Source organism: Artemia sp. Qi Xiang Cuo, chromosome 8 (genome assembly GCF_049724085.1).
Source record: "Artemia sp. Qi Xiang Cuo chromosome 8, ASM4972408v1, whole genome shotgun sequence".
Lineage (NCBI taxonomy): Eukaryota > Metazoa > Arthropoda > Branchiopoda > Anostraca > Artemiidae > Artemia > Artemia sp. Qi Xiang Cuo.
In genome coordinates this window covers 47,382,455-47,400,089 of record NC_142801.1, presented here as the reverse complement: position 1 = coordinate 47,400,089, position 17,635 = coordinate 47,382,455, and the positions used below count along the sequence as shown (strand labels likewise).

General features: G+C 34.9%; 2 protein-coding genes and 1 long non-coding RNA gene across 3 annotated transcripts in view; 2 read left to right on the top strand and 1 right to left on the bottom strand.

The window, feature by feature from the left end:
- Positions 1–17,635, top strand: part of PolH (DNA polymerase eta) — a 419,141-nt gene that overhangs the window by 41,850 nt on the left and 359,656 nt on the right. The window lies entirely within an intron of this gene.
- The window catches only part of LOC148949486 (uncharacterized), a 36,865-nt gene that overhangs the window by 5,825 nt on the left and 13,405 nt on the right, over positions 1–17,635 (top strand). The gene's annotated exons all lie outside the window — the stretch shown is intronic.
- LOC148949488 (uncharacterized) lies at positions 6,825–13,105 on the bottom strand. Its single transcript, XM_089093506.1, has 3 exons — positions 13,004–13,105; positions 11,476–11,607; positions 6,825–7,234 (listed from the first exon to the last, which is right to left on the bottom strand). Exons 1-3 carry the CDS (start codon positions 13,007–13,009, stop codon positions 6,893–6,895), a joined length of 480 nt encoding a protein of 159 aa, XP_088949632.1. The 5' UTR covers positions 13,010–13,105; the 3' UTR covers positions 6,825–6,892.

Sequence of the window (17,635 nt, the reverse complement as noted above, 5' to 3'; positions counted from 1 at the left end):
AGATTCATTTATAAAACAACTTTTTATGTATTCAGCGTCTGTGTACGGTTTCTCTCTCTAAGCAATCTCCTGACTCATAACAAAACTTGCCATATTAACATTGCTGGAAGATTGCATCCAGTTCTTAAATACAGAAGCTGATGTCTCTTAGTTCTTCTGAAGTTCCTCAACTGCTTTCTTCCTTGCATCACCGAGAGGATATTTAGTGCTAAATGACGCGTGTTTAGCTGTAAAGTGTCTCTCCAAATTTGACTTCTTGTTATGCGTGAATTGCTCCTTACAAATAAGACATGTCGGAAGACCATTTAAGTTTACCATAAATGCGAAAGTCTCGGTCCACTCAGCTCTAAATTCACGGTTTTCATCTTCTATTTTTCTTTGCTTCTTTTTGGTAGCCATTTCAAGGCACCTAAAAAACATTTCAAATTATAATCTTTTCAAAAGCCACCGATACAAACTTAGTGTCATTTTTAAATTGATGAAAAAAATACCTGTTGGATTTGCAGCTAGAGGGAAAAATACAATAACTTTAGTCTTCAAGAAGGTACCCTTGGAACACGCACAGACACGATAAGCTCCGACCACTGCCTGCAACTGAATGCTGAATGGCACAGTGGGCAGTGGCTGGCATGTAGAAACGCGCGAGTTTCCCCCGTGCCGCGTTCCCCTCAATCGTCAACCGACCGATACCCTCGGCGCGACTTGCACGTCTGCTGCCTGCATTTAAATATTTGTGCTGGAGCGGCATCTGAGGGGCCAAAGAGCCGCATGCGGCTCCGGAGCCGCACTTTGCCGACCACTGGTTTATGGGATCCCAACTCTCTGTAATTTTACCAACTTGGGCGTTAAAGTCCCCTAATATAAATATATTTTTACCTTGAATTTTTCTATGTGTTCCTGTAACTGTATTTATAAATCATCTGAGCAACTATTGTCTCTGTCAGTTGGTTCTGCAGGCGCATTTGCTACTATGACTCGTACCTTGCACTTTTTGGTCATAAAGTGAGCAAATCCCCAACCTAAGCAATACTGGAAGCCATCTTATTCATCACAAGTCCTGCTCCCTTCCTATGCATGTCGTCCTTCTTACCTAATAGATATGCTCTGTGTCTCCCTATTTTCATATTTCCTGACCGTGAGAGATGAGTATTTGAAACTCCTAACAAGTCTAGTTTAGAGTTCTGTATTCGGCAGTAAAAATGTCAAAACGATAGTTTTCTTCAAACGTCATAACATTCCAGGTCGAGAGTTTCATATTGTTTAAATCATTAAAATGTGTATAGCCTTAGGAAAAGTAATGGGTCTTACCTGGTTAGGGACTGGTAGTTTCTGCTCAATTTCAAAGTGCTTAAGCTGACTAAGAACTGAACAACAATAAGTTCCCGGCACCTTTAGTTGAAAGGAGGCTTTTTCCAAGTCTGAGCCATCCTTATCACTACATGGTTTTCGCGTTCATTGATGCTCTTCTATCAACAAGAGTCGACGTACTTTACAAGCAATCTCAAACCTATTACCTTGGATTCATTAGATATGCATTGCTGCAAAAATTATGCTTTAACGGGGAGATAATCCATTCTAAATAAAATAGATAGGAATAGATTTTTCAGATGGAAAAGATCACCCAAGATAAACAAAACCGAAGAATCACAAAACCGAAGAATCACATTAATCAAAATCCAGTTCAGTCCTATGCGTTTATTTTGCTATAATTTCCTCGGGGATCACCACTCCTCAAGCTCGTATTTATTGCTGTTTGCAGTCATGATTCTCGTTGTGAAGACTCTTGAGAGATTCATCTCGACGCTACTGTGAGGTTCAAAGATTTTGAAAGGAAGGCTACTATAAGGCTTTATAAGAAAATTGTAAGGGTTTCCTTTCCGAAGATAGGGATAAAAGAAGGAGCTTATGACAAAGTGGAGACCCCAACTCATCTCACAACATCAGAACAGCTCCAATTCTTTGTACCCAGCCTATTCTTGTCAGAGCATTTGCGGTTTTTTGTAAACAATAACAATTACTTCACTTAGGTAAATTGGTAATAATTATCTAACTGTTTATGTACGTCACTATTCGGAAACTAGGAACTTGCAAATGATGTTCTGTTATTGAAAAGTAGGCTTTTTTGGTTTTTGTACAGAGTTAAGATCGTGTCGTAAAATTTATTTATTTCATGGCTGCTAAAAAATATTGAGACTTTTGACTTGACTTTTATCAATAAAATATAATAAATATAATATAAGTATTACAGATTTAAATCACTACGCTAGGGAAAAATAAAATTTTGCTAACTCGTAGCGTTATTAAATTAAGAATTATTCTTTTATTATCTGCAGGCCACTTAAGGATTTTCCTGTTTCTATACCTGCTTTGTTTCGTTGTTTTCATGATTTCAATAAAGCGCTAGTTTTTCAAAATTCAACAAGTATAGAGAAATATCACGAGCAACTTTGTTTGGAACAGTTTTTCAAAAATATGTTACATAGACCGCGAAGCAGTTAACTTTGTTCGTTTTAAGTATCAACTTCGCTCTGTACTTCCATCAGAAAAACAAAATGTTTTTCATTTTTTTTTTTTTTTTACACTAAAGGCGCTTATCTCTAAGTCTAAAATAATACTAGTACCCTTTGTTTTGAATTTGTCTTTGAAAGTGTATGTTAATATGGTGTTTAAACTATCTACTAACGTACCTTAAAGAAAATGTTCCCTAAAAAACTCGTTGAACATTTTACCATCAAATTCAGAACATCTAAAAATCTAAGATTAGAAGTTCAATCCTCTATCCAAGAAAAACGAAGATACGTTCCGCATTTTTCTTAATAAGACTGAATACAAACACATTTCTCTTTAACTCTCTCTCTCTCTCTCTCTTGCTCTCTCTCTCTCTTTCTCTCTCTCTCTCTCGCTCTCTTTCTCTCTTTCTCTCTATTTCTCTCCTGTTCTCTCTCTATCTATTTTTCATCCCTAAGGTGTTCCTTTAGGACTACTGGGTATAGTATATTGGAAGAGGGATCATTTCATCGAAACATTTGAAAACTATTTCTTGTAAAAAGGAAACCCAGCCACAACAAGTACTTTTTTTTTGCTATTTCGTGTTATGACATTATGACTTTGGGCCCAGTGAGGCCTAAACGATCGTGCCCTAACAATGTTTTTACTATTAGACGTTCTGCGTCAGAAAGTACCAATTTTGGCTTGAATAATGACCGAAACATCGCATGAGGAACAATCTGAGATAGCTGTTCAGTTTAAAACTAAACAAAAACTTTATGTAAAAATTTCTGGTTTCTAAGGCGTATTGCCATCCCTAAACATTTTAAAAAACAGATTTTTTCCGATTCAAAGTAAAGAGTGACATTAAAACTTAAATCGAACAGAAACTTCCATATTTGAATGGGGCTGCCCCTTCTCAACCCCTTCCTTTTACACTGAAATCTTCGCTCTTAAAAAGTTTGGGGCAGAAAGTCGAGCTTTAGCGTAAAGAGCGGGGATTTGAAGAGGGGGCAACGTCCCTCAGATACGGAATAATTTCTGTTCGTTTTAAATTTTAACGTCGGTCTTTACTTCCGTTTACAGAAAAAAAACTTTTTGTTTAATTTTTTTTTAATACAATACCTGGTTATTCTAAATGTGAGGATAGCTATTGCCCTTCAAACCGACGTTTCAAATTAAAGTTTAACTTCTGCAGAACAATGCTTCAAGATAAAGAGATCGTCTATCTAGTGTATTTGCTTTTAGGAATAAATTGTAATTGTCCAAATTGAGCCTTTTACCGATTTTCTTGTGCCATTGATTCGAAGCGATCACCCGTGGGGAAAAACGAAACAAATCAATTAAACTCGGCTGTATGATCGTTCTTTTCAGAAAAGAATGCAAAATGTCGCGTGTTTGTAGATAGGGGCCTAAACCTCTGTAATAAGGTCGTCTGATATGCTGAAATTAGATTCTGATATTCCGAATCTGATATGCTGGTTACCTTAAATTTAATAAATTTCACATATTTAGAATAACCATTGAAAGCTGATTCTTTAAATATGTGTATATATTGTTACAAACCTTTTTAGAGTATCTTTCTAGAGATACTTTTGGCGCGAGTCGTTACCTAACTTACAGGTCTTCACCGCACGCCGTTTGGTCAACAGTTTTAACGAATGAAATTTCTGTATAGACGTTGCATTGAAAGCTTTATTTAGATTAGTTGATACTTAGGTGCAGCAATGCATAATTGCCAATCAAATTTCCATGGGAAGTCAGAGGATTTGACAGGGAGAGAAGTTTCTCTTTATTCTCCAGATTTCTTAATTTATAAGAACATATTTAATTGAGTGTATGCATTCGGGGCTGAGAGCCTCAATAAATAAAGCTTGTCACCGGCAACCCTCGTCTCCTTGGGGACAAATCTGGAAATTTGTATGGAAGATCACAACATACACGTATGCTTAGTCGTAGACGGAGTTGCCTTTGTTTCCAGCTTTTTCAATGACACATCCTCGCTACCCCCCCCCTCTTGCCATTAAAAAAAATTCAGGAAAGACAGGGATGTTAGTACTTTTAAAGAGTAGCAATCTAAACAAAAGTTGTCTCATCAAATTAGTAATAATAAGAAAAATCTATGATGAAGTTTCAATAAAAAAAAAATTCTGTTATATTTTTCCTGATAAGGGAAGTTACAGATGTATGTCTTCTTTTTTTCTAGGTGATTGCATTAAGAAAAATGGTCGTAGAAAATTGAAGAGGGATACTTGAAACTTTTCTTTCAATTTCAATTCAATTTCAATTTATTAAATACTACAATAAATACATAAATGCACTTAAGCGCTAGAGGTCCCAAGAAGCATAGCTTGTATAGGACCTCGTAACAATCACAAAATCCACACAAAACAAATCAGGGAAGGAAAAAAAAATACAACCATATCTAAAAAAATAAACACAATGCGAGAAAAATCAAAAAAAAAAACAAAAAAAAAAACAACTGCTACACAATAGCCTTTGACTTAAATTTATCTGAACTGAAAATGTCCTGTAATTTATTAAAAATCCAAACCAATAATAATACTATTAAACAGCGGGGTTCAATCTAATTCAAAATATTGAGAGAGGAGAAAAGAAAAAAAAACTATAAAGTAAAGCGGAATAAATAGATAAACCAAAATGAATAAAGAAATAAAGAAAAAGAAAACGAAATTATTTCAAACTTTAGAGAATATTTTTCTGCAAAGGGAAGAAGAGTTTTTGATAAGAGAAATTTCACTGGGAATAGAGTTCCAAAGAGCAATTGCTCTATAAATTGGTGACCTCTGAGCTGCTGAGGATACCTTTTTAGGCAGCCGAAATTGGTTAACAGAGCTCCGAAGCAAAGGCTGGCACTTACGTGTTGATGCTAGATCAAAGTAGGATAAGATGTTTGGAGGAAGCGAGAAATTGAAGGCTCGATGAGCCAGTTTTAGGTTCTGCTTCTTGATAACCACATCTAAGGCATCTAGACCTGTATCACTGTAAAGACCAGCTGTAGGATAGAGTCGGGGTAGGCGAAAAGTTGCCTTCACCGCTCTATTCTGTGCTGTTCGGAGTTGCCGAAGGGAAGAATAATTAGTATTGCCCCATACAGTTCAGCAATAAGAAAGATAAGGAAGGACAAATGAATAGTAAAGAGAAAGCATTACACCGGGAGGAAGAAATTGATTGGCACGATGAAGCATAGACACTTGACGAGAAATTTTAGAATGCGCATAGGAAATATGAGTTTTGAAAGAAAGAAAACAATCAACATGTACACCAAGAAGTTTAACAAGAGCACTGGGGAATTATATCAGTACCATAAAAAGCAAAGATTTTTGGGGAAGGTTCAGACATGTGGTAGGGGGTTCGAAAATGAATAATGCTACTCTTAGAGCTATTCAACAGCATCCCGTTCTGCTCACACCAATCACGCACATTGTTGAGCAGGAGCTGAGCCTTAGCAACAGCAGAGGGCAGATCATTGGAAACCACGAAAAATTACTATCGTCTGCAAACATAACAGTGTGGGTATCAAGGTTGGGAGATGGAGGAAGGTCATTAATATAAATAAGAAAGAGGAGTGGTTCCAAAACTGAGCCTTGAGGTACCCCTTTGGAAACCGAAGCTAGATCAGAACATTTCCCATCATAACACATAAACTGAGATCTATTAGACAGGTAAGATTTAAACCATTCAAAGGCAATTCCCCGAACTCCAAGTAGAGACAGTTTTCCCAGTAAGACAAAATGATCTACCATGTTGAAAGCTTTACAAAAATCAAGAAATTGTCCTAGAACACAACGACCCTTGTCTATGTTAACACGCACGAATTCTGTAATGTTAACACTATGTTAACACTTCTTCAAGCACGACAAAAATTCCGCCAGTATGTGCTGTTTTTCCGTGATTTTAATTAATTTTCACCAATTGGCCAAATTGTTCCTAACTAATTGACTAAATTCTCATCGAACAGACATTATAATCGTCAAACCAGTGCAGGATTATCCAACCCAGTATTTTGAAGTGTTTCAGCATTTAGCACATACTGCCATGCAGTGAAAAATTTCGTTCCGAAACCTATGTTGGGAACAAGCCCGAATTAAAAAAAAAAAAAAAAAAAAAAAAAAAAAAAAAAAAAAAAAAAATTAGTGCGGTAAATGAAAAAAGGCAAATAAAAGTGCCGAATTATACAAATAGTGCTGGGTTGCAATCGTGAAACATTGTGATTTTGTATGTGCCTGTGCTCATGGAGCGTGGGCAACGATATCTAATATTCATTCTGATAAAAACTTAGCAAAATGTAATGAATTGATCCATTAATTTAAGAGTCAACGTTAAAGCAAACTTTTATTTCCGTACAAAAATATTTCATTTAATAAAATAGACTTATTTTTCCCTAATATTTTGGCTCATAAGTTGTCGTTTTATATTCAGAAGTGGGGTATGCTGGTGCCTTGTATTTCGGAGCAGGGTATGATGGTGCTTTGTATTCTGGAGCTTTGTAGGTGGGTTTATATTCAGAGTATTTTGCTTCTCCTGTGTACTGAACATCAGCATTGTATCCGTAGGCATCAGCAGTGTAGGATACTGTCTGGACACGTCCGTCTGGGAGGAGAACACGGTAGCTTCCCTTGGTGTAGCCTTTGTCATCGGTGACCTGCTCATGTGCATAGTCATTGTAGGTGTAATCGTCCTTGACAGCCCAGGCAAATTGGTATGGGGCGTAGTCGTATTTATACTAAAAAAAAAAGGGAAATGACTGTTTTGAATGACCATTTGAGTGAACAAGGATGTAATGTTTATCATTTTTAGAACCATAATCGAACGTTGAGCCAGAGTTTTTAAACAGCATTAATTGCAAAAAAAAAAAAAAAAAAAAAAAAAAAAAAAAATGTTACATAGGAAAGCAATCAGTGATAGTAATCCCTGACATGAGTAGAGCTCAAGTCATCTAATAAGTCAACATAAAATGGGGAGAAAAAATTACCGCAAATAATAATTGGGCTGACAACCCTCTCAAGCCCTCTGAAGGTTAGGGCGTTATTTTTTCTTCATTGAAACCTAAATCAATTGCTTCGAAGATTGCTAACTGGCGTTTGAAAGTTCTATTTACCTATCAAATTTCTGTATGCTTTTAAATTAAATGGAAGATAAAAAGCAAGATAATGACGAAAGTAAGTGTCTTTTAAGAAAAGTAAAGCTAGATTAATCCAAATGAATTTATTTTAGAATATGTTTCCTGGAAATTTGATTAGTGTTTAATGTTAATATTATGTAATGTTACATAAAGTTAATGTTATGACTAATCTTATAATAATTGTTATGGTGTAATGTTAAAAAAGTTCAAAGTATATATATTATTTTCAGTAGCTCAAATTATATTAACTTTTAAGGAAAGCTTATGGAGGAGAGGGATTTTTTATTCCAACCCGATTAAACTGTTTGATTAAAATAATTCATATTAATTTCCTTTTTTATTTATTTATTCATATCCATTCTATCCATTTATTTATCTAACACGATAAGCTTTACAAAGCTTGTCAATAATAAGATAAAAATAAGTAAACAAACCCATATGGTAATATTATAACATAATTGTTCAAAGATAATAAACTAGAAATTAATAATTTCTACTGCAAGTGCCCTTTTAATTAATAAAAGAGATCATGCCACAACAACATACCCTTTCCGGCCATTTTATCCCGTAAAATAGTTTCTTTTTGCCTAAGTAGGATCAAAATGCAATTGGACAAATTACTAAAAGACCCAATAGGTTTAAGATTGTCGAACAGCTATTCTAAAATATTCCAGTCGGTTAAGACACACTGCACACAGTGGCACTTTTGTGTCTTAACCTATATGAGATCCTTGCAAAATAAAAGCTATAGTAGATTTATTTGTAAGCTTCATTTGACTTAGTTGATTTGTTTCAGATTCAATGGTCCCAATTAGTGGGTTAGGGCTTTTGCCCCCTAGATGTATTTGCCTCCACCCTAGATTTTAAAAAAAAATATATGTTTTTTGGCATTGTTATTGTAAAATGCCTTTTTTTAGAATATTTGTTGAAAAATAACAAAAAGGCACCGTCTAGATTTAAAAAATGCAGTTTGCACTCCCCTGTATTTTTGTGAATTGACCCCCCTTATAAGACTTCATACATGGATGTACATTTTTGTATAGCTGTGCATTAACTATTAAGCGGAGGGGCTCTGACTTCAATGAGCTGCTCGTATTTCTGACCCCTCCCTCTCCTCAGAGTTGTGTTTAGGAGTGCCCTTTTTTCAAAGGTGATTGTATAGAACCAATGATTGTAAAAAGGAAAGAGAAGGCTCACTCCGACGATTTTTAATTCGATCACCCTTTTCTAAAAGCAAGATCTCTAATGAATTTCTATTTTTCGCCATTTTGAGCAATAAAAGCATAATTTTTCCCAAAATAGGAAAACCTGTCAAACTATCAGAAAATAATGGTACAGATCATGGTCAGAGTGTTTAAAAGCCTTATGAAAGCTTGCTAGTTTCATAGAACCGCTCTCCCACGCTACCTTGCGAGTAGTTCCTAAACATAATAGGTATTGTGCTGTCTATAATTTATTAACTATAAGGAAGTGAAAAGTAGACTGAAATCTGAAAAGAAAAACCTCTTACCGTCTGAAAACAATGAGCAACATTGTGACTTAAAACGAAACAAAATTATCCCTAGCATTTTACTCTTTAGGCTAAATTTTAACCTATGCGTTGCTGAAAGTTTATTTAAGATAAGATTTATTCTTCATTAGATACACACACAATATTACATGTTATTATTCCCCCAAAGGCTCATTGGCCTGTAGAAAGGGGGAAGACATATGAATTGCTTACTCAGAGATGAAAAGCAAAAGAAAATTTAAAATGATCACTTACTCACATACGAAGGAGAAGAAAAGAAAATCTAGATAAAATGAAAACTATAGAATAAATAAACTAAATTAATTAATTAGATTAAAAAGACTCGAAAAAAAGAAAATAATAATAATAAAAAAGAAAAACATAAATAAAAATAACTTCTACGAAGCCAAAGAATTTTTAACGATTTTTTTAACGAACTGAATGAGTGGCACCCTTGAGCTGATTCAGGCAACTTATTCCAAAGAATATGACACGCCATTAGAGGATTAAAATCTGACCTTATGCAAGGAGTAAATGGAACTTGAACATGATTTATCATATTGCGGAGATTATAATTATTTTGGTCAGAGGTAAAAGATAGCGGAACACTTAGGGTCCGGGGGAGGTCACCATGAAGCTGAGAAAAAGTAAAACATACACATGAAAGAATGTATAGTGAATCAAGATCAAGTAATGGTATAACTAATGAACGATTAGTTTCCTGAATGAGGGTTCTAGCTTTATTGTAAACCTTAGAAAGTGGTTTTGACAGTGAAGGAAAAGTTGACATCCATACAATTGGACAGTAAGAAACGTAAGATTGGATCAAGCAGTGAAAAAGGAATTTCCAAATTGATCCAGGAAAAGTATGTCTAAGTTTCTTTAAAATACCGAAACTCCTGCATATCTTCATTTTAATAGAGTCAATGTGACGTTTGAAAGATAGGTTTTCATCAACAAGAATTCCCAAAAAACGAACATATCGGTCTTTAGATCTATGAATTATTCCATTTGGCTGGTGAATTTCAGATAACTGGGGATAAACCTGAGAAACACGCGAAAAAAATAAAAAAAACTGGACTTAGAAAAATTTAGGGTAAGATAATTAGCATCAAGCCACAAAATCACCCTCTCAAACAAATTTTCTAAATTTAATCGAAGCTCGGAATCGCAGTTTCCAAAAGTGCCAAATGTGCTGTCATTAGCAAAGCAAACAAGGACATCAGAAAAAGGCGAACTATAGTTGCCACTATGGGCAAGGGAAGGCTTAGGATGACAAAGTCTACAGCAATTAATAAGTTTCTGCTTTCTTACAAGATAATAAATATCATTTACATAAATCAAAATAGCACAGGCCCTAAAACTGATCCCTGGGGGATACCAAAATTCACTTGCGAGGGTTAACGGAAAATTGGATAAACAGAAATTAACCTAACCTTCAAACAACACTGAAACCAAAAAAAAAAAAAAAATACATTTCCCCTTATGCCAAAATGAGACATCTTCGATAGAATAATTCCATTGGTTATGGAATCGAAAGCCTAATGAACCTCCAGGAATACAGCAGTCAGAATCAACACCGAATCTGACACAAAATGAATAAATTCAAAAGGGACATACATGCAAGTTCCATGAAGTGCTTCATTCAGAAACCAGATTGAAAATTACAAAGAAAACTTCTAGGTTTTCCTAAAGTAAGAAGATGAACAATCAGAGCCTTTTCAAATATATTACTAAATACTGATAAAATTGAAATTGGTCGATAATTTGCCGGATAATTTCTTGGTCCGCCTTTATACAAAACAATAATCCGAGCACGCTTGAGAGCATCCGGAAAAACACCACATTCAAATGAAAGATAAACAAGTTTTGTTAGAGGCAATACTATTGAAGGAAGAATAGATTTAACTACCTTAGTAGTATTAGAAATATATATGTAATTGCCTGTGTTCTACCGACCTATTGTCTTTTAAAATATTTGAACCGAAAATATTGCCGTTCCAGTATTATTGAAAACCCTGTGTTCTACAATAAATGCACTTCGTTCAGTTTGGTAGTTCTTGAAGCATTGGTAAAATTCCTACGTTTGAACGTGATTGTTTTTTTTCAAAGTTTAAGCTGAACCTTTAGGGAAGGAGCAGAAGATTGAGCGGGAGGGGTGGTACTCACCGTCATATAATATGTGGCATTGACATTGTACATAGGGCATTGACATTTTTTAGCGTTTCAAGATATTCCAGATAAATACATATTTTTTCTTAGTTTCAAGGAATGAAAAATTTTCTTCTATATTCTAGCGGTTTTTACGTTCGAATCAAGAAATCATACTTACATCTGCTGCTTTGTATGCCGGCTTATATTCAGCTGGTTTATACTCTTGTTTGTACTCGGGCGTGTATTCTGGATATTTGTATTCTTGAGGGGCAGAAAAAGCGGCAGCAATCAAAGTACAAGCAATGAATACCTGTAACGGCAAATGAGGCTAAAGTAAGTGTAGTAAACTAAAGGAAAATCATAAAAATAAATATGTAGCACCTTCAAAATTTTATTTTGTGGATCATCCCTACGGATTTATTTTTTCCTTTGGGGGGGGGGGTAAATATTGAAGAGACATTTAAATAGCTATTCTGCAACCAAAAATCGTCTTTTTAAAACATTTTATAGATTATAGGAGGAAGAATCTGGACCATCTTAAGCCCTCTACGAACCTCACGGAGTATTTAAACTTGACAAAATAAAAAAGTCGGTCAAAATAATTAGCTTTAGCAAGACAAGCATGGCGAAGGGATTTACCGACTTGAATATTTACCAGACGCTAAAGATAAGGGCACTTTTTCCCGTGTCGCTTCTGTGATATGTACTTCAACGGTATTCTTTTTATAAGGTCAACTCAACCTGTGAAAAAATAAAACAGACGAATTTCTAAGTTAGATTGGGGGTAGGGACATAGAAGGACTTTTTGAGAACTGTTCAAAAGACTAAGTGTTCTAGAGCATGCAGTACTGTTTCTACATACTGTCTGATAGATAGATATGTTCATTTAACTTTAAATTTAAGGCTCTTTGGCTGAGAATGCAGGGAGAAAGAAAGGTACTGCTCTTTTATCTGTAACCCACACGCAATATTGTACAGCGAAGATGCTAAAGAAACTAGTCAAACAGGTTTTCTCAACGGAGATGTCCTATGCTGAGGATTGCAAAGAGTGATTTATCACTGCGTTTACAATATTTAAACTTTTTTTTTGACGGGGGGGAGGGTTAGGGGGGAAAGGCTTCCTAGGTCAGGTTACATTTTTAATATATGCTATGCTTTACCCCCCACCCCCCTAATGTGCAAACATATAGCTGAAATTTGTTTCTAAACCATTATATTTTTATCCTATTTTGTTTTATTTCATTAGCACTAACCAAACTTCACTTCTCGCGTGTGTTGCTGATAATAGAACAGTACCAAAAAGACACTAAAGAGAAAAATAATGAACAGCCACCGGACTCTAATTACCCGCCGAAAACCAAGCCAAAGCAAAGCGCCGTGCACAGTAAGTAATACAATAATTCCCACCTGGCTCAGAGACATCCATCGTACGGGGACATGAAAAAAAGAAAACAAGATATTGAAGAAGATTTTATAATTTTTCTGAAGGTATCATATCTAAGATGCTGTTTTTTTGCTTCTGTCTGAACCGTCAGTATTTTTTCAAGAAGTATTTTTCCGGCGTTGAATTTAAGTCATCTTGAATCAAAATTAACGAAGGATGGGGAAGAGATCACCTTAATTAGTTTAAGGATTCAGCTACTCATTCGAATAATAGCAAACATATAACGTAGGCCCTTTTTATTGAAATTTTGCAGTAAACTTACTTTCATTTTTCTTCTGTTCTTACTAGATGTTATCAATCAACGACTGAATGTAAAACTGATAGTCCTGATAAGCCTTGTTAGTTGTTATATAGGGTTAAAAAGAAGAACTGACCACACCTTGGGTAGAGTGAAAAGTTCAAGTAGTATGTGTTACTACTCCAGCTATATTCCTTAATAGATCATTAGTGGCTTCAAAGCCGAAATTGGTAAAGGTGATTGTCCTCGGGTTAGGTAATTTGAGCTCATCAAATTAATTTTTGTTCGTATTTCCGATGTCGTGATACCGACAATCCATTAAAACCAACCTTGGTCCTGTTTAACTCTTTAAGAAATTGAACTCATTGAAAATTATTTACCGCGATCTAGGTAGAATGGTATCAGACTAATGACCCAGCCATGTTTAGTCATACTTGTCACAAAAAAGCCGAGATTTATGAATTAAAACAGCAAGAAATTGATGTGAAAAGCTTTTATCCACAGGGGAGGATCTAGAGCAAAATCTTGGTGGGAGGGCATTGTGACAAGGGTGCCAATAAGAAAAATCTTGGAGGGAGGGCAATGTGACAAAGTTGCCAATAATTTACCAAATTGACAAATTTATTCGAAAAAAAAAGTGAAAAAAGAAGAAAAATAGGGAAAGAGGGCGCCAGAAAAACCTTGGCGGGTCCATGCTACCCTGCCCTCCCTGGATCCGGCAGTGTGTATCCACACTGACTTGTAGGAGGAATTTTGTTCCCAACTAGACAAGGGCTTATCCAGGATTTTTGTTCGGTGCGGGTGGGGCTACAAACAGATTTAAAAAAAAGTATCAAACATTTATTTGCACTTTTGTTTCGTTTAATATGCGTCGGACAAAACTTTCGAGAGGCGGGGGCTCAAACCCTGTACCCTTTCCCCAGGGTACGACCTTGCAACTAGGCTAACTATTAATGCTATGTCTTTATATCTTTTCCCAAATTTATCTTAGGTAGGAAAGCTGTTCTTCTAAGCTTCCATTTTTTGCATTTCAAAAAATCATGTCTTAAATGTTTACTCTGATTGGTCAATCGTACATTTTATGTTTGAATGTCGAACACAGTTCAACTCGGTAAATTACGAACTGGATAAATAATTGGTGTTTTAGTCGTGCGTAATTTTCATTTTATTCACAGGTGTGAATATAAAGTGGTCTGGGCATAAATTGTGCTTAAATCTGATTATTTAACAATTTATGTAGTGTTGATAATGAAGTGAGTACATCAAAATGATCAACGATCGACATTATACTGGCGACTTGTAAAATCGTTGGAATCATAATATTTCATTTCAGTTTTATCTATGTTCAAAATAAGAAGTAAAAATCAGTAAATTTCCCAGGCAACCCAGTAGCTTCAGACTTTAATAGATCAAGTTCTTTTTTGTAGACGTGCAAAATACACCAAAACACACTCGAAAGTATTTGCATAAATATAGAAAATTGAGTGGAAATTATAAGATTACGAGGCCATGCCCGAGGACTGCAATTTAGTCCTCCCTCCTTCTGTGGAGGTAGGTAACCAGTTAACCATATTAGTAAACATAACACAGCACTTTTTTTTATACACTTACCAATTTCGTATCTAAATAATATTTGACTGAAGACCAAACTGATTTTACAACCAGACTTTTTGGCGTTCAAATGAGGGATTATAGACCTGGTTTTGCCCGATAGTTGTAAAAACAGGAATATAAATTTGAAAGCCAAAGGAATTGACGCCCTTTTTATGCCAAGTAAAAAAATGAGTGTTAGGTAGGGTCGGCATACGTCCTTCGCATACGGGACGGTCCGTGTATTTCATTAATCAGCCCATGTTACTATTTTTCTGAATTTCGTCTCGTTGTCTCCTTGAATAGTGTTAGACAGCCGACACAAAGGGGTCCAGAGAATGCCGACATTCATCTGGGGATCCAGATGAATATCGGCTTCACATGATTAGCGAATACACGTTAAAACATCTTTTACATGTTACCCCGAATCACATTCGTCTTGCCTGGTCAGTTATACTGTTTGCAAAAGACTGGGATCACACGTGTTGTATTCTTGGCAAACTCCTTACTGTTCTGGTTGGTGGAAGAAAAGCTTGAAGATAGCCGAAAACTAATGGAGATTAATCACTTAGCTCTCTGACGAGTGTTTTTTTTTTCTTATAGAAAGTCTCTTCAGCAACCAAACGTCTCGGTTAATTACAGAGATCTAAACGTTAGAAAAATAACAGGAGTTAATATCTTGAGAATGAAGACTTTTCTATTGATACTTGCTTATTTGCCGACTATGGTGATTACATTTCCTCATTATAGTGCCAAGGAACCAAGGCCATATCCAGGGTAAGGGTACCGAATTTGAGCTCCCCCCACTAATTAGTCCGACTCGTGAAAAGTAGCAAATATTCATACTAATAAAATTTTATTCGTTTTGAAGAATTTCCTTTGTACCTCTCCCCCCCCCCCCTTTCCTGAAAATAATAACCACCCCCCGAACAAAAATCCTGGATACGCCCTTCCAAGGAATACTTTTGTTGGATATGCTATAGAGGGACTAACGTGAAAGATAAAATAGCCAACTAGTAAGTAAATGCACTTTGAATGAGGAAGGAGGATGTTTGTTTAAAAAAAAATGATATGCAGCACAAATCACATAAAACTAATTTTTATTCTCATTCAAAATATATAAAACTTATTAAGTTTAAAATTGTCTAGAAAAGTTTCGTACTTAATTTTTCTTCTTGTTCAAAAACGTCATATTGTCCCGGTCATATTCTGCTCCCATTAAACCCCCACTCTTGAAACATATGTTTAATGTTTGTAGAACAATGCTTTGAAAATGGTAATCACCCCTGAACAAAATGCACTCCTCAAAATATTTTTGTGGGTGGAGGGTTCTTAAATGCCAAAACTCAGTTACACAAATGTTTTATCCTGACAGTATAATAGTAAAAATACTTTCCTTTTTCTTTAAAATGGTTTTTGGCAATGAACTTTAAAAAAAAGTAATAGTTTAAGGAGATTTTGCTTATTTAGAGTACTGTCAGAAGAAAAAATGTGACCACACCTTACTGTCTACGTATTAGCCATGGCTTCTTTAGCCTGTTTTATTTGTATATTTTTAGTAGCTTAGCTACTGATATCCTGAAGGTAAGAACTGTCCTCTGCTATAGCTGTTTATAGTTGCCTTCGATATATGTGCTAAACAATATTGAATAATTGGATGGCCTGGCATCGCAGTGAGCATAGTCAAGAAAATACGACTGTCGAAGGTTGAATCCTAGAAGTTAAATTAAAGATAAAAAAGGGAGTTATTCCAAAAGAAAGTAAAGAATGGCCTCTTCGCTTAAAACAAGCAGGATTTATCCCATATATGTGAAGGGCTACCGCCTCGTAACCTACCGCTTATTTGAGGCTTCATGCAGATTCTCTACAAAAAGATCTACTAACTCTCCCCTCCTCCTAATAAATGATGCAATTTATAATGTTTTGTAGCTGAAATTATTATTATGTAAACGATCTATAACAGCCGTTCGTTTTGCATGGGCTGCATAAACGTTTGGGGGACGAATACACCACCGCATAGTATACTGGAGCTTGAAGCTGGAAGATTAGATTTGCAACTTTTTTATAATTTTCAACCTGTTATCTCTGAACCTATTTGGCACTATTGGTGCGAAATAGGTTTTGTGTAAATAGAATGACTAAAATTGGTTCTTTGCTAGGTCCCTATCTCTTTCGTTACTCAAAAAGGGCATTCGAATTCTATATTTCCGTTCAAATTGGCCCCCTCCTGACATTCTACAACCACTAGTTCTGTACAATCACCCTTGGTGAAAGGGTAATAAAAAGCAAACAAGTAAACACGCATCCATGACCATCTTTCTCGAAAAATACGAAATTTTGTATTTTCGTAGAGGTCGAAATATCTGATCTCGGTTTCTCAGGTATGTTGGATTGGATGGTATAGTTTTCATCAATATCTTTCCCCTTTTAAGAGACGTTTCCCCTTTTCTTATATTATACAATTCATTTTCGTGGATACCTTTTGACTGGAAACTTTAAACTTTATGGATTTTACGTACTTTTAGCACACTTTTTTTTTTTTTTTTTTTTAATGTATTTCTTGTAATGGAAATTCTGTTTTGTTGTCATAGAATATCTACAATACCGAATCCATACATATGTGTATTATATAGTTTTAACTATATCTAATAAATAATATATAATAAAATATATATGTAAATATTATATATATATATATATAAATATATATATATATATATATATATATATATATATATATATATATATATATATATATATATATATAATATACATATCATATATAATAATATATATATATATATATATATATATAATATAATATATATATATATAATAAATATATATTCCGTTTTTTAGAGTTTCGGTTACTATTCGGTTTCTTTGTATATTCGGTTTCTTTGTATTTCTTTTGTCTTTTTAGTGTTCTTTACCCGATGGTTTTTTTTAAGTTATATGCTTAATCTATTTGTGCGTTTTCTTTTCCTTTTTAGCATAATTTACTCTGTTCTCTTCATTTTAAAGTAGGTGAAAAATAAACTATTATTTTGAGGCACTAGCAGTGGT

Coding starts and splice junctions, on each gene's coding strand:
- LOC148949488 (XM_089093506.1), bottom strand. Junction 7,235..11,475: donor CGGCATACAAAGCAGCAGAT/GTAAGTATGATT, acceptor TTTTTTTTTTAG/TATAAATACGACTACGCCCC.